General features: G+C 38.1%; 1 protein-coding gene across 2 annotated transcripts in view; it reads left to right on the top strand.

Annotated features, from left to right (window-relative positions):
* Positions 1-1,223: 1,223 nt before the first annotated feature.
* Positions 1,224-23,694, top strand: part of ampd2b (adenosine monophosphate deaminase 2b) — a 37,075-nt gene continuing 14,604 nt past the window's right edge. Inside the window, exons 1-4 of one of the 2 annotated variants that reach the window (XM_037535898.1) lie at positions 1,224-1,448; positions 21,106-21,227; positions 22,466-22,596; positions 23,576-23,644. In XM_037535898.1, coding sequence (XP_037391795.1) covers positions 1,364-1,448; positions 21,106-21,227; positions 22,466-22,596; positions 23,576-23,644 — 407 coding nt within the window. In that variant the 5' untranslated portion in view covers positions 1,224-1,363. Of the gene's footprint in view, positions 1,449-10,462; positions 10,531-21,105; positions 21,228-22,465; positions 22,597-23,575; positions 23,645-23,694 lie in introns of those variants that run through there. The other variant, XM_037535899.1, reaches the window with a different exon arrangement.

Genomic DNA, 23,694 nt, shown 5'->3' with positions numbered 1-23,694 from the left:
CCCTGATCAAAACTCATTTGTTTTATATGAAGCATAGTGTGTCAAATACTGAAAGTACAGATAATAGAGATTTAATGGAGATATCACATTAATACAAAGAGGATTGAAAAAGGTGGTATGGTTTTTGTCCATTTTCTTTAGATTTCCTTTTTATAGGTAGTCTGTACCTTTGAGGAAATAGTCTGTTCATATGGTGGAGGTGAGCAGCATGAGCAAACCAAGTGGCATAAGCTCGCTGACCAATGTCAACACATCTAATCATTCTAAAATGACTGATGGATAAAGATCCTTATGCTGAAGAAGAAAGAGCCTGAACCTCAACAAAACAGAGCAGACTTGATTTTCATCAGCAGTATAGTCCACCACCCAAGAAAAACCTCTTCACTGGGGGCCCTGATCGTTCATAAATGGGGTAAAAAAGCCTAACAAATGATCCAGAACAACAGATGAACTACCAACTGTAATTGTAGAACTCCAAAATCCACCAGATGGTAAGGGAATCAGATAAAATGGACAGTGTAGATACAAAGTAGGTGTACTGAATAAATGTTTGTAATGGATGTGTGTAAATTATATATTCATTAAATTTCAGGAAGGTGTTCATTCTATTCAGATCCTCTCCTCCTTACTCAGCCCAGCGTGTTTCATGTCATGTGTGCATATGCTAAAAGACTAGGCACACGCTCAGCACTGGATGCCTGACTGTGCACCAAACCAGGCAGTTTTGCAGACTAATTCTAATCTTATAGGTTGTGGCTCAAATCACATGCCATCCACCTTGGTAACACCATAAATCCAGCAAGTCAGGCCATCACTTCTGGCCGACTAATTTGTACGGTCAGCTCTGTGCCAGCGTCCTGCTATGTGTGCTTGCAGTCAAGGAAATGTTCACTGTCACGTCCTCCCGCATGACCGCACTGTCACTGGTGAGACAGACACTGAGAGTGTTGCCATCAGCCTTGTTGCTTTTGTGCTCTCATGCTCACCTCCTGCTCTCGTACACATCTACTGCTCAAAAGCCAGTGCGCCTACTACCACTCGCAGTAACATTCTAATTCAGGGCGGTTTGTACAACCTGATTCGGTGGTTGCCAAGGAAACAGGGGAGTGACAGCATGCCTGCAGCATGCGCCAGCCTTTGAGTGGGTGAAGGGAGGCGAGGGAGGAGCCAGTGCCCCTCCACAACACTGGAATGGGGGGACTCTCTCATTCTGGAACACCCCCACTCCCCCCCCTTTACTGCATTGAAATCCCCTGCGGACTCTCTCTCTCTCTCCCTCTCTCCTTCTGTTCCTCTCTTGCTGAGGATTCCTCTGTGCCTGCTGACCAACATTTCAGCTGTCTCCATACAAACACAGGGCAAAATGTCGTCGAAGCTGCCCCCAGGTAAACAGAAACCCACGTCCCCCTTCAGAAAGAGGGGAAGCCTGCAGTACACCGCCAGTGCAGGTAAGATTCAGCACTGACCGATTGCATTTAGGGGATGCTTTTTACACAGCTGCATGTATTTCATAAGACGTCTGAATGCATGAGCACAGTTTGTATGTAGAGGCCCAGAGCAGGAACTGTTGTTATTTTACATGTAAGAATTTAGAGAAAGTAAGCATGTAAGGGTGCGCTGTGCTGGTAAAGTCACAACAGGCCTTGTCTATGGAGTTTAGCATGACAGAGAACAGACCTGTTGATTAGTGCAAAAGATGGGCTCTACTGAGGAAGCAAATGCTATCTGGCCCATTAAGAATGTTCCCTGCCCTGTTTCTGCTGAGGGAAATAACATAACATAATCAAGTAAACTAGCAGACAAAACCAAGGGTGGCTATCACAATGTGTCATAAATGTTTTCCTGAGAAAGCTTTCACAAATGGTTGTACATGCTGAGCAGCTCCTGGTAGCAACGCAAGAGTTCCTGCTTTTATCTACACCTTCTCAGGTGCTGACATGATCTAAATCATGCCATCATGAATGACTAATTTTTGACATGTACTTTCATGCTTATGTGATTGCCGGAAACACAGGTTTGTATTACCTGGGCTGTCACAGCAAGGTCTTCAGATGTTCATTGAAAATACAATATAAATCCTTACCTGGTCAAATAAACATTGTACACAAGAGCCTCGACTGTTCAAGTGAGCATTACACAAGGTTTGCGTAAGATATAGTCCCTCAAGCCCTCTTTTTAGAAAGAGGAGAAGAGAAAGATGTTCATATGTTCTGTTTTTGTGGTTTCTTACACCAGTTAGGCATCAAAAATGCAAACATTTCTTAGAACATAGACATACAGACCTACACTTTATAATGCTGTAGTAACTACTGCCCTTGTCCCCAAAACATGAAGATATGCTATGGGGTCTGTTCTTTTCCATGGGTAAGTCTAAAGTGTATTAGGCTTAGTATGGTCTGGGTACGGTTGCATTCGTGAACGAAATTGTCTGCAGCACCGAGGCGTGAATTATCTGATCACGCTGCAGTGCTGGTAAAGAGGTGGAGTGATTATCTAATCCACAACACAGAGCAGGTGCCTCATTTTCACACTCTGAAGAAGACTAAATCTGTTGATTCAAATTGATTATGACTGGTGAAGCTAAGCAAATGTTTTTTTGTTCTGCATTACTAAAAAGATAAACACTGAGAAGAAAAAAGAATCACTTGAACACTGCTACATAACATTGACATAACCATGCTATAGAATCTCATGGCAGCTGTCATATGTTTTCAGATTAATAATTTATATCCACTAACATAAATGCTGATGTCATGACAGCTAACTATAGTACATTTAGCAAAAATTAGACACAGGCTGTAACAGCATCCAAGGATGGACAACTGAACAGGAGTGTCTCAGACCACAACACTAGAGGGGGCCCAAATACTTCAGACCATTCACTGCAGATTAGATGAACTAATAGCCCTTGGATATGTACAACAGACAATCATTTAAATGAAAAAAGAAATGTTATCTGTTCTCAGGCCCCTCAAGTTATTATAGTTATTATTATTACTGGGATTTTTGCTCTTCTAAGTGGATGTTTTAGACAGTATATAGTAGTGGTTTTAGTGATATTGATGACTTTGTTTTGCTTTGAAGAAAAAGAAAAATCACAATTTAGCTCTTACAAAAAAATGCAATGTAGACACAATAGGATATCACATGTCAATAAGACAAATTAATACTTTTTAAAAAACAAAAAATAAACAAAATTCCAGGGTTTGTAAAGTACATATAACCATGGAATATTGTTTAATCTCATCTTTCAGGTCTTTGTGTTTGTTTGCTTATGTTTTTTGTTTTTTTTAAGGGGGGTCCTCACAAGACCAAGATCAGTCCCTGACATTTTATCATCTGTCATGACAAATACCTCTAACTGGAAATGACGCTGTTAACAGCTCATGACAGCATATGGTAGCTGCCATGGCATGTTTATGGCATGGTAATTTCAGTGTTATGTAGAAGGTTTCAAGCTTCACAGAGTTCATCAAATATTATAAACCAAAAGAATCTGCTCACACCTCCAAATGCCTAGAAACTGTTTAGAGAAACACTTAGGCAATCAACACCCACTGAACAATCAACAATGAAGCACTGATTACTGCGTAGGAGGTTCCTCCCGAATGTGTGATTACAGCATGGCTAGCCTGACATCTTAATGGCCTTACGACCGTCTATGGAGGAAATACAAAGTGAATCACACGGCTGAAACGAGGAACAAGGTGGACAAAATGGTTGCTTTCAGTAGACACCAACCAGCTGCTGTGAAATGCTGTCAAAAGCATAACTCACCAAGTCCAGTGGATTTTTATTTTAATGGAGAATCAAACCTAAATGTCATTCAATTTAGTGCAGTTAAAATAGTCTATTTGATGTGACCTTAGTAGAATCTCATACTACCATTAGTATTGGAGGCACCATATGTAATTGATAAAATGTTTAATGGGAGTGTTCAGGTGTGGCATTTAAATGTATGTCATAGTTCGAATGAACACTGCTATGATGTCATCTGTGTTTTCCCTGTACGCTAAGCAACAGTAGGCCATCTGTCAGGTTTCATGCAAACATTTACTCATATAATAAATGTTGCACAGTAATTTTCAGGATGGGGTAACGATTAAACGTAAATCTTGTCAACTACTTGTACTTTTGGCATGATGATGCAAATGCAAATATAGGCAGGCCAGTCTAGCACCTAGTCTCCTTTACTATATCGACATGCTGCTGTTGTAATGTGCCTGATGTCGCTTGGTGTTGTCTTGCTGAAAAAAGCAGGGACGTCCCTGAAAAGATGTCATCTGGATGGCAGAATATGTTGCTCCAAAATGTGTACAACCCATGCCATTAGCACTAACACCCCACGAGACCATGACAGATGCTGGCTACTGGTAACATTCAGGATGGTCTTTTCATCTTTGGAGAACATTCATTACTTCTAAATACGATCTGAAAGGTGGTCCGACCACAGCACACATGTCCACTTTGTGTCAGTCCATTAGAGATATGAGCTTCTGTTTGCGTAGTACATTTGTAGACAAACTGTGTCTGCTGAAAAGGGTTTTCTAAATTGTTTCCAGGCCCTTGTGGTGATATTCATTATAGAAACATGTACATTTTAAAGGAGTGTTGTCAGAGGGATCAAAGGTTATGGCATTCATTGTTGGTTTTTGGCCTTTGCCTTTGGCACACAGAGATTTCACCAGATTCCATAAATCATATGATGATATTTTGCACTGCAGAGGGTTGAATACCTGAAGTTCTTGCAAATGCTCCTTGAGAAACAATATTCTTAAACTGTTTTTTTTTTTTTTGGCAAAGAAGCAAGCCTCAACCTATCCAACTCTGCCTTTCCTGGATACTCCTTTTATACCCAAGCATGATTTTTGGAAGATTTTATATTTCTAGTCTTACATGTTTTGAAACGTGTTGCAGATATATCACTTTTACAGTGAGCATGTATTTACAAAACATTATGGTGTTTAAAAGGTAAAACATTAAGTATTTTGTCTTTTTTTTACTTATTCATTTAAATGAAGGTCAAAGTAACCTTGCTTTCTGTTTTTATTTGCATTTTGCACACTGTCCCAACTTTTTTGGATCTGGGTTTGTAAGAAACAAAGTCTGACATTTATTTTTACGCATTTTAAAGTTATTCATTTTTTATGAAGACTTTTTCATTTAAGCATCTTTCACAGAATATTTCCAAATCTTTGAAGAACTGCATGGTTTGCTATCATTCTGATTAGTCTATTTATTTTTGTTTTGCTCTTTTTAAACTCTACTTGAGTTTAATTAACAAAATAATGATTAAATTATTTGATTACTTATATAATCAGTGGTGACAACTCTACTTCAGTGGAATATCTGTTTGTCTGATTTTATATACCCAAATAATTAAAAGCTAATTTGTTATCCCACAGGCTTCTAAAACTAACCAACAAAATAAAATGTGACCAATCATTTTTGCTTATTTTTGTCAGTGCTAAGGTTTGGTCGATTCATTATTGAGCAGTTAAGAGATTTTAGGAATAAACTAGACTTTGTGCTCATGTGGATAAGATATGTGGTGATGTCCACTAGATGGAGTTATTAGCAGGGTGGAAGCTCCAAGTGCTCACAGTGTTAGCTGTGCATTATAAGGGTCTTTGACTGCCACTGAATTTTAACATTCTATTACTTCATGTTTTTTACATTGATTTTATTTTAGGATCTTGCATATTTACATATTTATTTTGTGGGTTTCCCAGACACAAAGACCCAGACCCAACAGTTTAAAAACAAGATTCCTCAACGAGCCGTTGTAAGGATTTTATGTCACCTCTACAGTGAATAATGTCAGAAGATTCAGGAAATCTGGACAGATCTCTATGTTGTTAAGGGCGAGGAAACCATGACTGAATGCCCATGACCACCAATCCCTCAGATAGCAGTGCATTAAAAACTGCCATGCTTCCATGATGGATATCGCTGCATGGGTTCAGAAATACTCAGAAAAAACATTGTCAAAAAGCACTGGTCATCTGAAATTGACTGATGCACAGTGGAAATGTGTATTATTGTATGACAGGTCAGTCTTACAGATTGAAATCTTTATAGAAAGATGAATGTTGTGTTCTCTGGGCCAAAAAATAAAAACACTGCCCAGATTTTTACCAACTTAACTAACTAGTGATGCAACATTACCCTGCCTCAGAGTGGCGCTGGCTTACCCAGTTGGTCCTTAGCTTAGCCTAGCAACTGTAACTATGGTGGGATATGGTGAAAAACCTTACAATATGCTGTAACATATTCGTAAATCTGAAAACTTGCCAAATTTCCAAAAGGTTGGTGAAAATGTGAACTGTTACTCAATTGAAGACAGAAGAGGAGTTGTGTAAGTTCTCAGTTATGTGTGGAAGAGCACATTACCAAAGAGAGGATGAATTGTTAAACCAAACATTTTGCTGCCACTGAAGCATCAGTGCTGCTATGGTGAGTGAGTGAGTGAGTAGCCAGCCAACATGGGACTTCCCAAATACCAGGGGGTATTTCGCACACTGGGCCAAAGCCTTGGGAACATATGTTGCCTTCTAAAAGTCTTTTCAGTGGTGTCCAAGCTTATTTCAACATGACGACAGCAAAACACATTTTGCACGTTACAACAGCATGGCTGTGTAATCAGATAGTTTGGGTGCAGTCCAGACCTGTCTCCCATTGAGAATGTGTGGCACATCATGAAGTGCAAATTAGGACAGTGAAGGTCCCCTACAGTTGAAGCACAGCTGAAGACAAGCATAATGGAAGAAAAGCAGGAAATGTAGCTTTTAAAACTGGATCAGTGCTTTTCTTCAGTCTTCAAAAGGAAATGTGATGTAGCACAATGGTAAATATACCCCTTTACAAAAATACATACATAATATAATAATGTCTCCAAACTTTTTTGGAATTGAAGTCTGTAAATGAAAATCAAGGTAGCAGTTTCTCATGAGTTTGTAAACACTGGCGAGTTTGTAGAAGTGAAAATCCTCTGGAAAAGTACAGAAATTCAGAAAATGTTTTGGAAAAGTATGAAAATTCTACTGTCAAATTAATATAGACTCAAAATGCCAAAGACTCAAAAGATTTCAAATTCTGCTTCAGGTTAAAAATCCTGGAGTTGGTAGATACTTATTCTCTGCACTTATTACTCTTATTCTCTACTTAATATAGTCTGCCTAATGAATCATCCATTTCATCTTTTCTCTAGCCACCACAGTTCATGCCTTCTTTACAAATAGCAAAAAGTGAACATAGAAAGTTAAAAGTTAAAATCTTAAAAAACAATCTAGACAAAGTCTAGAATAATTTCATCATAAGGAAAGGCCGATAAACTTGTATTAGAGAGAACACTTAAACTGATGCTCACTCCACCACTGCATCGCTGTGCGATGGCTCTGCAACATTTTTGCAAAGCTTTAGTTCAGGTCTTTGTTCAACATTCAGCAGTCCACCTGGCACACTAGACATCAGCTACAGGTTAAGTAGAGCAGATAAAAGTGTGTGCTCTCCAGGGGGATGCCTACCACTTCATCAGAACGAGTGCACATTGTGCCTGCCTGTTGTCTGTCTGTGGGCCTAGTTCCTTTTAAGATATGAGAGACACTTTGCCTTTTGATCTCGGATTAGACACCTTCAGATCTTTTGAACAGGGGATCAATTTTCACATAAAAGGCTTCTTACCTCTGTTTAAGAGCTACTGACTCATGGCATCACACCAGCTAATCTTAAAGCTTTCTTTAAAAAGTGAAATCACATAATACTTATACCTTTATTCATTCATGCATCATATTTTTGAAGTGCAGGAATACCCTCTCAGGTAAAAAAAAAAAAAAAAACAAGACAGAGAGGGGAAAGGGTGTTAGTATTTATATTGAGTGCATTGATTGTTCTAGCAAACTGCTATTTATGTTTATGCATTCAGTGCAAAGCCATGCCAGTGTAAAACGATTCACCTTCCAAGCTTTCAAGCATTAATCCTGAATAAATGTTCAAAAGTAAAGCAGCCATCATATCAACTCCCAGCCCTAGTTGCTAGAGAGAGAGAGGAGACACACAGAGAAAGAGAGAAGGCAGGGGTGCTTCTTTTTGATTTCAATGTTAAGTTAAGGGTATTTTACCAATTTGTTTCACCTGCACATGATGTACCCTGTCTGGCCTTCTTAGTGTCTTCGCCTGTGTAGTTCATGTAAACAATGATTAACTACCACCTTCAGAAACACCTGAAGCTACTCAATCTCAGCATGAGAGCTGTTGTTATCAGAATGTAGCGACCTATCTTTTAGAACTGAAACAGCTGCAAACTTCAGTGATGTCTCGTCCTGCTCATTTCGCTAACTCCTGAAACATGCAGGAGTGGCCATGTATGTTGACTCAGTCTATTAATTATTCTTTCTGACTTATTAATAATAAAATCTATGGTAAATCCAAAAGCTGGGAAGCTAACTCAGTAGACTAGCACTGATGTTGGCAAGATCTTCATTTCACTGACTGAACATAGCTACGCTTTTAGGTAAAAAATGCTGCGAGCATCATCTGACCCTTGTTTCTTTCTTCTGTCTCATTCTTTCCATCTCATCTTGCTGGAACACATATGAGGGAATTAATAGATTGTGTGTATTAATTACTGACACTATTTCTATGACAATCATCCTAAAAAAGTAGTTATAGCTAGCTAGCCAGCTAATGCTGTTAGCTAAAACTGGACTGCATTAAAAAGCTAGCTAGTTAACTCGTTACATTGATAGTGGCAAGACAAGAGCTAACTTCACTTTGCTGGTGACTGAACTGACTGACCTGACAATTCAGTCTATTCTCAGGCTCTCACGCTCAACATTTCTCACACATTTTTACCCAGTGACCTACTGATGAATCTGAACCACTACTATTGCTTAGCTTTCACTGATTATAAACAGTCTGGACCGGCACTTTGGTTTACTCGAATACAAGAGGAAGAGAGCATGCTAGCTACTTAGTCACTGCCAGTCTGTGTGTGTTGTAGATCAGTGGGGGCAAGACTGGTTTCCATAGTAACAGGGAACATATAAGGGAGTTCCACTGAACACAAAGTACTCATTTTTCAGAAAGTAGAGAAACGCCTTCACTAAACACACACCAAATGGGCTCGAACTGAAGGAGAAGGAAAAGGAAAACCTGGTCACTAAACGAAAGATTATTAATAATAATAATAATATACATATAGCAGGTGTAGTTTGCTGTGGAATTAGTACAGTTCTGTCTTACAAGCCAAACAGCAAGAAGTGCTAAAATCTGTCTATCATAGTTACAAACTTTCAGCATCTCTTGCACAGATATAGTCACGCAATTCCTTGATTTCATTCACATATTAAACTTTCATTCCTCTTCGTGTTTCCTTGTGCATCTTTTGTCATATTTGGCACTTCATAGAATCTGAAGATAATAATGTCTTTGCTGAGGCGTTTGCGCAGCATTGTTCAAACACTGCAGTAGAAAATGAACTGCGCTGGAGGCCTGCTACTGTACCGCTAGGCTGGACTGGCTGGTGTTTGAGACTGCAGCAGTAGTATCACCATTTGTCTGCCAAATTAATAAAGATACTGTTTCATTTGAAAGCACAGAATAAAACTGCCCCCACCCCCCCACCCCAAACAAAAGTGGGGGTGCAGGTGCTCCATTGTTGTAATATGATCATTTACTCAGGCATCTATGAAAGGCAGTTAGTTCATTTTTATAACATGTAAAATGTTTCTCTTTGACTGGATTATCCTCGATCGGAACGTTAGGCATTGTCATTAATCGCTGAAACGATTAACAGTCATATTTTTTGTTCATGGTCATACTGAAAACTGTTGTCAATAGTATGACTAAATGAGAAACCAGTGCAAATGACATTATGCGTTGCCAAGAAATAGACAAAAGGCTTGTAGTTGTAAAAAAATAAACAAGATAAATCAGTGTGGACAGAAAACATAATCCTTCATTAACGGGTTTGTTTAATACTGACTTGTTTTAATAAATATTTCAGATAATAAGATACTTCACTGTAAGATCTCTGTTAGAAAGCTGAACAGTATTGCATTTCAGCAGATGATGGTTCTTGGGGATCAGAGGGGCATGTCCTGCTGTAAAATGTTTTTGTTGACCAGCAAACATCATTGACCTCCACCCTGCACTCGAGGAGATCTGTGTGTGTGTGTGTGTGTGTGTGTGTGTGTGCGTGTGTGTGTGTGTGCGTGCGTGCGTGCGTGTGTGTGTGTGTGTGTGTGTTTGAAAACACAAGCTCCAGCATTTTCACATGCACTGCAGTCATCAGAGAATGCATCATGGAGAGGAAGAATAGAGGGGGAGTGAGGCAGTGCAAGAGGCCATTCTTCCTAAAGATGCTGTCTCGCTCCCCCCGGCTTAGAGCTCAGGTGGTACAGTCTGGCTGTGTGTCAGAGATATTTAAATGAGAAGGGGGAGACAGAGGCTGCCTCAGACAGCTGGCAGGAAGCAGGAAGAGGAGAGAGGGGGGAGTGGAGTGCATCGGCCCCATCAGCTGTGTTTACTGTATGTATGTATGGATGTATGGATGGATGGATGGAAGTGAAAATGGAATGTTTGCGTCTTTTATTGTAGACATGTGTTTGTTTTGGAGTGCGTGTCTGTTGTGGTTCTCCCTCTCCCTTTCTTTCTTTCTTTCTTTATTTCTTTCTTTCTTTCTTTCTCTCTCTTTCTCTCTCTCTCTCACTCCCACCCCCAACCATGTTAACTTGTGTACAGTAGCCTTCCCTGAGTGGCTAACATAGCCCATCTTGGGGTCGTTGAGGCCTTGAGGAGACGGCTGCTCTCCAACAATCTCTCTCTGCCCCCCCTCTCTCTGTTTATCCCTCTCTCTTCCCCCTTTCCTCATTTTCTACATCTCTAAGCCCTCAGCTGTGATGCTGTCAGCTCATGCTCTTCCCTGGGGATATATAGTTTAGTGTGTGAGGGAGAGAGAGAGAGTATTTCACAGTGATGTGTATTGATTGTGCTCTTTCTTTTCTTTCTGTGAAGGTGATGAGAGTAGAGTTATGAGTATAATAAAAGGCAAGCACTGTATCACTTGCTGACAACACAGTAGAAGCCCTAATGGAGAATGACAATGATGCAGATTGAGAGGAAAGAGATTAAGTGCTGCCCTGTTTTGTGCTTGTGTGTACGAATTTCACATAAGAACAGATGGTGCTACATCTTTACAGATCTAAAGCTGGACTGGCTGATGTTTGAGACTGCAGCAGTATAAAGTATCACCATTTGTCTGCCAAATTAATAAAGAAACTGTTTGGCCCAAAAAAAAGAATTTACACAATTTACCCTAAATGCAGTCGCTCAGTCAAGTTCTGCTAGGTGGCCAAGGTTTGCTTCTTTAATTTCATGCTGGATCTAGAAAACTAATGTTGCTCATAAGTAATGGAAGTTTGTCACCCCATATATTTTCTCGGTGACGTAGACTTCTATTACATTAGCCTCATAGGTGCAAAATAAAGAAATAAAAATCAGATACCAGACTTTACTTGGCACAGTTTGCCTTTGGCACCCCTTAACTGAAATTTAGTCAATCAGTCAAGACATAGCTAATGTCTAAAGTTTGCTTCTCTAGTTTAGTTTTCAATGAAGAGAACATATAATGGAAGCTTTTTTATCCACCTTTTAGTGCTATGCAACACGCTGTTGACTCAAGTACTCAAGTAGTCAAATTTAGTTTTTAAGTAATCAACTATGTTAAGGGTCAGGGGAAAACTATAAATTTGATTGCCTTAAAGAATCATTAAAAATTCATATTGTCACTGGTTAAAAAAAAAAAAAGAAAGAAACAAATATCGCAAAAATGATACGTGAAAGCAAAAGTTTTCTGTGCTTTTAATATATGTCAAAGTAATTTTGGACCATTTGCATTAATCTATATTTATTACAAAATTCTGACCCCATGTTAAAGACTACCATGTTAAAAATCTACAATCTACAAAGCATTCCAGAAAAACCAACAAAACAAACTGCTTTCATCTCACGCAAGCTGCGCTCCCAGTGCTAAGCTAAGCTATTGGTCAGTTGCAGATTGCTAAGGGCAACAGTGGGCAGTTTTTCACACTGACGCCTTTGGGGAGGATTTGTTTGCGTTTTGTGGAGAAACAGAGGAGCTAAATGTCAACCATACTGATGATAAATTGGAGTGCAGTGAATCAATAAGCCACTTTTAGCAGCCAAAGTCACCTGCAGCCCTGAGGTCAGACAGCCTGGAATATATGTAAACGCATCAAAGCTGAATGGTAGGCCACTGTTTATGTGGTTCCATGGAATAGTGATGGAAAAAGCTGTTTATTATAAACCTGTTTATTTATACCTTTTGCATATAAACTGCATGTTTTCATGTTTTTAAATTAAGTGACGGGGTCAGGTTCAATTTGTTCTGAATTATTGTCCATTAGAGGATCTCAAGCTTAAGAAGAGGATTTGGTACTTTCGCCATCAGTGTAAAAATAGTGTAAAGCTTAAGGGATGTGGTCATATTATGGTAAGAATTTGAGTCCCAAAGGCTATAGATTCTATTTTTACACTAAGGGAGAAAGCATTACAATCCTATAGTTAAGCACCTTCTTCATCAGGGCAAAAATAGGGTGTAGGCCCCATGGACTCTGGATTATATGGAGAATCTGAGTAATAACTTTTTCCATTGTGTGGAAGAATACAATAACACAGTGGCACCACAGTGATGCAGAGTGGTTGGACTGATTCAGAATGACAGCACACTACCACTGCCCTCCTAGCCTCAGGATGGCATTGTGGCTTTGACAGTATGAGTGCTGATCCAGGACCCTTAACATTCCAGCTTTGTTTCATACAAAGGCGTATTACTCAGTAACTACAGGGACTTCAGTGTAAACTACTGGGGCTATTCTTAGGTTATAGAAGTGTGTAATTAAATTTAGGGCCCATGGCTTGTTCAGTGGTTAAACTGAAGTCAGTCACAGCTTCTACTTTGAACACCAAAGTCTCCAAACCTCATGTTCATCTTTCTAATCTTCCCACCAGATGCTCTGGTATAGAAAATGTACAGTATGTTAATAGTGGAGGGGGTAGTAGACTGCCACACAATTTTCTGACCACTAGCATGTCAATCATTTTCTTACCCAATCATTTTCTTCTTAAAGCCCTGTTTTGCTTAAAGAGGCATCCACTATTAAACTATTTTCATCAGGGTAACACAGGTAAAGGCACCAAAATAAAAGTTGTGAAGTGGATGACATGGTTTCAACCAATGACAAAAACATTCAGTCTTAAAATCACAAAATGTGTGTCTCCAACTGAACAAACTGATGTATCTATTTAGAGACAGAATGTGCTGTTTTTTAACACATCTGTTTTAAGAGTATACAAGCAATATAGGCTTCATGCCACCTGTATAAGCTTGCATTGTCAGGTGACATAAGCCTACATAAGTGTTTGTAAATTCCAACTTTAGCTAAGTCATCAAAATTGGTGAATGTAACTTTAATAGCGAATGATACCTAATGGAATAAGCTATTATAAACATTTATATAGTATATATAAGTATAGAGTTATGATAGACAGAGATAGATAGAGAGATTATGTGAAGTTTAGAGTTCTGTCAGTATGTAGTTGTCACGTAGCCTTATGAACAGTACCCTGCAGTAAAGTGTTACCTAATATTTTAAACCGAACCTTTTAAAAGCAAAAAAATAGTTTCAGCTGTTTTTAAAAATGTGATTAACTAGTTAAGAAATAGTTGTTTTGGTAATGTATGCCAAATATAAGATTCAGAGGAACGTTATCAACTGCAGTTTCATTTAGTTTTTTCCAAGTAGTGTGCCATCTTATTAAAAATACTGGATCTAACTTGGCCTCGCCATTGTAAACAATCTGGCTACACCCCTGTTTGCTAAGTACATAATAATTTACCCATGCAGTTTGTATAATATTAATTGGTTTGTACACTCTCAGGAAAAAAGGTGCAAAACTGTCTCTGGGGCAGCACCCCTCTTGTCACTGGGCTGGGACCCTCAAGGGTACATCTCAGTACCTTAATTGCAGTAATCTCCAATTAAATGTTTAACATGTAAACAAAGTCATTCAGGCAATTTGATGTCACATGCTTCCTTCTAGGGAAAATTGCCGAGTCAGAATTGTTCACAGTGTTGGTGATAGGAACCAGAAATCTGAAGAGTTTATTGCTACCTCACAAAAAGCTGTTACATGAAATGTTTTTGAATATTCTGCCTGATACCTGAGACATTGTTTTATGATAGATTTGAGATAAGGTTTTTGGCCTAAAACACATTTTTAAAATCCATTAATGCTGGAGATGCGCATGAAGAGTGTGCAATGCCAAAAATAAATAGTATTAAAAAAAATATTTTTTCAGGTTTATGACTTTTTCTTATTGAAGATGATATCTTGGCAAGTGACATTATCTTAAATCTAGCTGACATGTCTATTGTTTCTCAATTTGAGATTATTCTCATCTTATTATAAGATTGTCTGTCTTATTTGCAGACATTTTACTTCTTTTATCCCCTTAAATAATGATCCGAGGCTGATTGCATAATAAGACTTATTATTTAAAAACTACAGGAACTTTAATGCAAACCATTTAAGGGGTTAAATCATTTTATTTTTACATATTAACATACATTGGAAGTTTTGTTAGTTTCAAGCATATTTCTTAAAATAAGCAAAAGCTATGCTGGTCTATGCTGGGTCTTATATAGCAGGGTAACTCCCACCCATTTAATTTATACTAAGATTTCTTATACAGTGCGAATCAGTCATTAATATTACATACGTCCTGTGGTAAAACTACATTACCCTACCTCGCCATGGAAAACCAATCCCTTCTGAATAGCACTTAAGGTATAGGCTGCGACCAGAAACTGTCCTCCTCACCTCCATGACCTGAAAACAGATTTTGTGACACCATTTTACCTGCTTTCCAAGTGCAAAAAACCCTGCTCCAAACCCCCTCCGATCTTCCAACAGAGGACACACGAGTGTGTTCTACACAGGAAGTTGTTTACAGATTTAAAACTGCATGCACACCCAGAGAGGACTGACAAACATGAAGCAATCCTGCTAGACTTTTAATTCTGTGTTGTTTGTGTTAATATATTATCTGGTGTTATGAATTTTGTACTTGGTGTAAAACAAAATAAAAAAGTATGGAGTAGAAAACCACACAGATGTATCTCTGTGTAGTAGCTGTGATTGGATGCAGGAGTATTAGAGGCTTTTAAGCCAGCAGTGTGATTGGCTCAGCTCATCAGTACATGACATGAGTGGTAGAGACATTGAAAGGAATCAGCTGTCCCATTTCCCCAATATGTCTACTTCTCTCCAGTCCTCCTGCTCCTTTCCTCTCCTCACATACTCTGTCTAGTTTTGGTGTCACAAGACCCAACTTATTTACATATTTCCATCTATTAAGCCTACAGCAGCTTAGACCTGCCCATTCATACTGAAGTCCCAAGGAGTGTTTCATCTTTTACTGCTTTTCTAATGTGACGTAACAGAGCAGCCATTCATCTTACCTCAATATTCATTAGAATCAAATAGCCTGTTTGATTATAAGGAATATTTGTAATAAGTGGACCTCAGGGGTAAACAATAAAGTACAATAAATGTGTAAGACGTGAGCTATTATGTTTGGTTGTTCATAAGCTATTCAAAGGCCAGCCAGTGAACCTGCATTTTCACATCAAAGGTTGCTGCAGACCATCCTTCTAAACTGGTTTATGTTAGTGTCCTGGTCTGATTCTGAAGTAGAATCCCATTTCTTTTAGCCTCTGTTGTTCATGTTTATGGACCACAGCCGGCTTAGTCGGAGTGAGTGAAGTGTGTTTTTCATTTCTGGCTTTTGTGTGGTGATCCTGTGAAGAGGATGGGTGTTGCGTAACCATGGAGGCCGAGGCTCCAAATATAGCAGCCATTAAGAGATTAGACATAACCCAGCAGGCTCATCTGTCTGTGGCGTTAGGCTAGCCCTACGCTGGCCTTCTGCAGTCAGCATACGCATTCTCTTCTTACTCTTACTCCCCCACTGTCCCTTATCCCAGGGTTGAAAATGATATAATAATGTGTGAGAGTACTTTGGAGGCGTAATAATAGGCCTGTGTTAACTAATAATGCATTTAGCTTATAGGGCGGTATGAAAATGCGAGGGGGAGGGTGTAATGAGAAAGCAAGAAAGAAAGAAAGCTAGACAGAGAGACAATCTGTGTCCACCTACTGTGCTTCTGTCTCCCCATGGTCTCTGATAATGAACTGTCAATGTCATAATTATCCTCTCCATCTGCCCATACATTCAGCCCCCACGTTTTAACTAGCTAAGTGCTCTCCTCATGACCCCAACATTAATCGTGTTCAATTAAATCACAGAGCACAACTGCACAGCACAGAGCAGCCTGACAGTGAGCAATCTGGTCACTGAGCTTTTCTGCATAACTTCTCAACAGCACAGTCGGTTTGTACAGTTTCAGCTATTTCCATATTGCAGCACCACTGCTTTTATGCACAGCAGTCTATAATATAAAAAAGTTTTGTAGATTTAACTGCATTCTTAGTGAATGTTAATCATTCTGGATGTATAATAATAATATTAATTAGTAATATCTTTATTTGTTACCAGAGGTGGGAACAAGTCACTTGTTGCAAGTAACAAATAAGTCTCAAGTCTTCACACTCAAGTCCCGAGTCAAGTCCCAAGTCAAGACAGTCAAGTCTTGATGAAGTCCCGAGTCATCGAAGGCGAGTCTCGAGTCCCAAGTCTGAAATTCTGACATAAAATAAACTGAGCATAAGCACAGTAACAGACATTTGATGACTTTGCTGTTTATTCAGTTTACAGCAGTAAATAAATTCATTCACATGAAACATAATCGACTGTGTGCAGTGAGACGAGTCTAGAGTCTTTCTGAGTCAGCGTCCGAGTCACTGGTGTTTAAGTCAAAGTTGAGTCACAAGCCTTTCTCAGAGTTGAATCTATGATTATTTATGTTAAGAATGTAGTTAAAGTTGTTCTACCATAAATGCTAATGTTGCTAATATTACATGAAAGCTAATAGTCATGAATGAGCGTGATGTCATTTGAAATATAGTAGCAGTGACCAGTCACTATCATTCATTGTTATCAACTATAGCGTTATTGATTGAAACTTTCAGTTATAGGGATATGGTTATAGCAACAAGTAGGAGTTAGCTTGGCCAAATGACTAAATTATTCATCACTTTGGCTCTAGCTGGTTGCGGCCTGGGCAATTCTGACATACCCATTAAACTCTAGGCCTCTTATTAGGTAGAAAAGTCTCAATATGTACATTGTAGTTCTATACACATATCTATATCTATATATTCTATATCAAAAAATGATACAAATGATGCCTCTTGGGCAGTATCCCTCTCGTCACTGGGGTGGTACTTCAAGGATACAACTCAGTACCTTTAGTCAGGGAACATAATTGTACCAGAATCCATTGAAATCATACTTTCTATTGAATTTTCAATAATATATTTCAGTATTCTATTCTAAGTTCAATTGACCCCACACAGCCCATTTTGTCTCCAGGCTTTTTATTTTATTGTTCTAATTTTATTGTTTTAAAGCATTAGGTTATGAAAAGACACAAACATGTATTTTACACTGGAAACAAAATATTTAAAGTACACATTTGGACCTTAAAGCCACTGTTGTATCTTTGAGGGTAGATTTACATTGTTTGTACTTTGGTGAACAAAAAATGTATCTGCATAGAACCTTTATTTCTGAGTGTTCTTTTATTAGAAGAAGTGCACGGGTTATAGAGTTTAAGGACTTGGCATAAAAACTATAGACATGTAAGAAGTAAGGAGAAGATATGACTCATTCAAGCAAGCTGCTAAATTTCTTGGAAATCACTTAAGGTGGAGTTCCACTGTTCTTCTGTATTAAAAGACTCTTTCAGACCGCCCTGCAGTAACACCATTATTTGCTGCAAATGTTTTCATCTAAAGCTCAGTGCAGTGATGGGCTGGGATGATTACAGTCCCAGTAGTTTGCCCTAATCTGCTTGAGGTTAATACCTGCTGCACTGGAAACTGCACTGCCATATAGGAAAATGCAGGGATTAAAGGGGATTCCACTCTTTTTTTTAAAAGAAAATCTGCTTAATTCAGTGATTGAGATGTAAACAAAGTCCTTCAGAGTGGTTTGATGTAAAATACTCCATTCCAGAGAAATTTACCAACTTGGATTTCTGTACAGTAGTGGTAGGAACCAGGGTCGCAATGTCTGCAAAACAAATATAGCCGTTTTATTTGCTGTCTACAATTATCAGTGAATTTATACGTCTTCTGATCTTGTTTATGTAATACTGATAATGGTAAAATAATTTAAAAAAAATTAAAATTATGGTACCTGAGACATTTTTATGACATTATCAACATTACATATAAAATCTCAGAGGACATATGTAGGTTAAACATAAAATTTTATAAACACAATAAAACATTTGTGTTGTAGATGCCTGGTTCCAGTCACCACCACTGTAAAAAAACACTGTAAGATGGTACATTTCTCTAAAATAAACCATTTCACATTAAAGCAATTTGCATTATTTTAATACATCTCAATAACTAAATTATGCAGAAATTTTGAAAATGGGTTGGAATTCCCTTTAATTAGTAGTAGAACATGCCATGTTGTGTCTTTGATTTTATTCAAAATAACAGGATCTGTTCTTTTCAATTCATTCAATACCATTTTTGTGTACTTACGTTGTATCATTGCAAATAAACTGAGGATAGGCAGATCAATAACTCCAATTCTTTTGAATTCACAAAAACATACTGATATTGCGTCAGTTATAGGAATTGGAATAGCCTTAGTATTACTTGATATTGGTTTGAAAAGAAATCCTCCCTCTCATATTTCCCATATATAAATCCATATGCATTCTAGCATCAGCAGTAGGATAACTAAATCAGCGCTGGCACATGATCGCTTACAGAAACAGTTCAGCATCAGACCAATAATTTAAATGTACATTTCAAACGAATATTTAATGAGGTCTTCATTGTACTCCAGAGGAACAGACTTTAGCTGTGCTAAAATTTTATGAATTTTACTGTATTTGTAGCCCCACCAGGATTATTATAGTTTTGAAAGTTTCATTAGTTTTTGTGTTTATTTGTTTTTCATTCTGCTGATTTCAGTTTTATTTCAGTTTGTTTTAGGGGTGAATTAACAGGTTTGTTTTCATTTATATTTTCTGAAAAATAATAGTTGTAGTTTAGTTTTTATTTGTTTAAGTTTTAATTATTAGTATTATGAACACAGAGTCAATGTATATGTGCTAAGGTTTGAATAAGTCAGACAAAATACACTTCTAAGCTCTCATTCCTGCACTGAAAAAGAAAAGCTTAAAGTTTTTCTCAATAATTGGATTTTGTTTTAGTTTTGCAGTGGACATAATAGTTTTATTTAGTTTTCTTGTTTTTTTTTTAACTGTCATTTTTACCAATGCTAGTTCTTTTTTTTTAGTAATAGATTCAATTAACTACAGTAGTCCTGACTTCTACAGAAATAAAGGGGAAAAAATTAAAACTAGTAATAATAGGTTTAGTAATAGTTTTTTTAATAATTGTGGTAATTAACTAAACCTGAATCCTACAGAAATACATGTGATATTGCTCATGCTAATCCAGGTAGTTGTAGTCCCAGTTTTATAAATGCATGTTACATACATGTTATAAATGCAATTTACATTTATATGTAAAGCATTTTATAAATGTTTATTGGCATTGTAAGATATGTACATGAAAATTATCAGCATCGACCCAATACTCCCATATCGCTGCATTTATACCCAGCATTTAAGCAGCACTATCTATAGTAAATACGTGTGTGTGTGTGTGTGTGTGTGCTTGTTGGTGGGCAGCAGCTCCTGTGTCTCAGTGGCTCAGGGGCGAGTGCAGACTACTGTAATATTCATGAGGCTCATGAATAGTTGATTATGCAGTGCAGTGTATGAAGGCTGATATCACACAGAAGGGCAGCAGTGATCAGAGGGGTGAGGAGAAGTTCAAACCCAGGACTGAATATAGACGAAATACCTTACTTTAGCGATACTGCTTCATATTGTAGTGTGATAAAGCACAATGAATAACTCATCATGTAACATGGTTAAGGATCTGCATTATTGCATTATTTTGACCAAACATTTGTTGGATCATGTGAATGTGAAAGCCTCACCTGGTGCTGTGATTGATCAAGTCTCTCCCAGCACATTATATACACGTTATGTTTGGTTAAAGGGCTCATTAAATATGATCATTAAAAGACACAATTCTTGTTTCTCTGAATGTCATAAATGGTAATAAATGTAATAAAAGCAAAAAATAATATTAACCAGTATTATCTGGTATCACCCCCCACCTACCATCCAGCAAAGACACTCTGCAAGCTCAAAGAGCCCCCAATACTGTGTTTTACTTGGAAACATCAGAGTGCAGAAAGAACAATGTGCTATGTTCCAATTCGCCTTGATTTTAAATAGACCTGTAAACAAACATGGATCTTGGATGTAAGCAGTAGCTTACTGAAAATGCAGCTTTGAAATGTGGAATTTAGGCCATAGTACTGGATTTTGATGCAAATGGTTTTGACCATCTACAACAAATCTTGCCCCATCATCAGATTTGATGTTGAGAATTAGAGCTGTTGGCTTGGTTGGTTAGTAAATGCCTACCAAGCAGTTCCTGAGTCTGTGGTCAGAACATCCACACAAACACAGTAATGTTCTTCCATCCAAATGCTCCATTGTGCTGGAGACACAAGCAGCTGTTGAGCTTTGGCTGGCCTGCAGTGTCTGACCCTTTTTGTCTCTCCACCCCTTCTGTGGGACAACAGGAATGACTGCAAAAGCAGGAATGATATTTATTTTCCACACGTTTGTCATACCGTAATTTGGACATACTGGAAATGTTCTCAAGTAATGTTTTTCTCTCTCTCTCTCTCTCTCTCTCTCTCTCTCTCTCTCTCTCTCTCTCTCTCTCTCTCTCTCTCTCCCTCTCTTTCTCTCGCTCTCTCTCACCCTCTCTCTCTCTTGCTGGCAGATCTACGTGGTGGCCGTCATCTCCTAACTTCTCAGTATTCCTTGCCTGGTATCCCAGTTTCCAAACACGGACCCATTGACCTGCGGACCTCCATGGATGGAAAATACAAAGAAATTGCCGAGGTGATTGCCACAACATACGTGTCAAAAGTGTGGGGACACTTTGCTTATTCACTAATACTTTGGGAATATTCTGCTACACTGTGTTTACTGCACTGTGAAAGAGGAAAGCTTGTAGGTGATGCTGGGCTAAAAGGCTGAAATATCTGCATTTTATTCATTATACTGCTTCTGTGAGCTTACAGAAGTAGATGTTATATTTTTCTGTGATTCGAAGGCATATTTAGGCAGATATACACAGTTGAATGCAAGTTTGTTGATTTGGTAAGTGAAAATAAGTTAACACACCGTCTACACAGAACACACTTCTGCACATTTAAAGCACAATTACAGTGTATTTGATTAATCTAATATACTGAAAAAAATTGTGACCTAAAATTTTGTCTGTGCAGAAGTTATGGCATATTTTATGTATTTTTTCAACATGTTAAACTCAAATAAAGAGATATTGTGCGTTGCAATTTGCAGAGAAATGACACATTTAAGTGGGTTCTCTTTAATTTATTTTCATTAAGAATGTGAGCAACAAAAGGATGGCCAAATGTTTGCATACAACTGTACACAAAAATGATTGGGTCCTGGCATTGGCCTACGATTCCCGTTTCGGCATGTCACTAGTATGAAGAGCAGTGGATGTTTTGCCTAAATAATGATTTGACCTTTTTCTTTTCCTTATTGTTAAAAGCACATACTGAAAATCATTTGTCCCAGAGGCTGTTTACACAGCTGAATCGTTTGAGCGCTGATGAGTGCTGACATCACAAGATGCAGTGTGGGGTTTGACATTATTACCAAGATAGCACTGTTATATATGTAATACATGTAATATTTCCATGTATAATAAATCCAGCTAGTCTTGAATATGCTTAGGTTTGCAAGCTGACAAAAATACTTACTCATTTGTAGTAGATTTTTTTTTAAAAAATCTACATGTGCCAAAAATGTTAGCAGGGAGTGTACATTCACTTTTACTGCTAGATTAAAACTGTAATCATAGAAGTGTTTACTTATATGTATATTATATATAAGTATTTATGTGTTGATAAATGTAGAGATATTAGTTTTATTAATATGTTATTGTATGTTTATGTATGTATTATTTATGAATATTTATTAATTATGTTTATGTATGAATGTTTTTTGTGCTGGATGTGTGTGTGTGTATGTGTGTGTGTGTGCGTGTGCGTGTGCGTGTGCGTGTGCGTGTGCGTGTGTGTGTGTGTGTGTGTGCGTGTGTGTAGGAGCTGTTCTCGCGCAGTCTGGCGGAGAGTGAAATGCGCAGCGCTCCGTATGAGTTTCCTGAGGACAGTCCTATAGAGCAGCTGGAGGAGCGCAGACAACGACTGGAGCGACAGATCAGCCAGGATGTGAAGTAATAAAGTCCATCCTTCACTCACTCACCACTGCCCTTCATAACAGCACACAACCACAGCATGCAGACACAACTCCAACACACAGCATGCTAATAAGAATGTTATTTTATTCATCCATCCATTCCTTCATTTTTTCCTTTTTTATTGTCTCCTGAGTGGCTGTGGTACATTTTTCAGTTTTGGCACAACTTGACACAGTTTTTGACAACACCATCTGTTGCCCTTTACATTGTGTGTAAGTTCAATGAAGAATGGACCTAAAGAAATGGCCCAGAATTACTTCCAAAAAAGTCTGGTTCTATTGACTTACATTGAAAGTACAGCATGTTTTTCCTTCTCCTGTAAAGTTACCAATTGGTTTGTTACAACAGTAGTGATGCACAACTTAAGTCTTTTAAAATGCACCAATATAAAAACACTTATTTATGAAAATAACAAACAAGTGAAAGACACAATTATATTTCCCATCATCTATTCAGGCTGCATGTTATTGACATAAAATATATTTAATATTTTGCATGGTCACAATGACCATATGACAGCTGATAAGTTCTGATTAAAATAATGAGTCTCTGACTGGATGTATGTTTTTTATAACTGTTTCTTTGGCCAAATAGCAAAAAAGTGCTCTATAAAGCTGTTAGAAAGCATGCAAGCACTCCCTGAACAGATTTGTCTATAAAGGCCACAAATGTTGAGCTGTACACATTTTGTAATTGGCCATTTAGTCAAATGGTTACAGTACTTGTGCTCCACGTGGGAAAACAGGGTGAAAAAAAAGATTTTCCTAATAAGGAATCGTTCCTTCTCTTCTCGAGGTGATGTTGGACTAAAACCCTTCAAAATTAATTTTGACTTGAACATCAGAGCCTGCTGAAATCCCCATTTTTTTCTTCCTCAAATCTCTTCCCCTTTTAGGTTTGTTCTTTCTGTAGTCTGAAATTCATAGGAACGTCATTCTCTGTCCTCGTCTCACAGGTTTGAGCCTGACATCCTCCTGCGAGCCAAGCAGGAGTTTATGAAGACAGACAGTGCCACGGATCTGGAGTGAGTTAACTGATGCTCCTTGACTTGTGTTCGCTTCTTACTCAAAAGTG

The sequence above is a fragment of the Pygocentrus nattereri genome, chromosome 28 (assembly GCF_015220715.1).
Source record: "Pygocentrus nattereri isolate fPygNat1 chromosome 28, fPygNat1.pri, whole genome shotgun sequence".
Classification (NCBI taxonomy): domain Eukaryota; kingdom Metazoa; phylum Chordata; class Actinopteri; order Characiformes; family Serrasalmidae; genus Pygocentrus; species Pygocentrus nattereri.
This window is presented reverse-complemented; position numbering and strand designations above follow the sequence as displayed.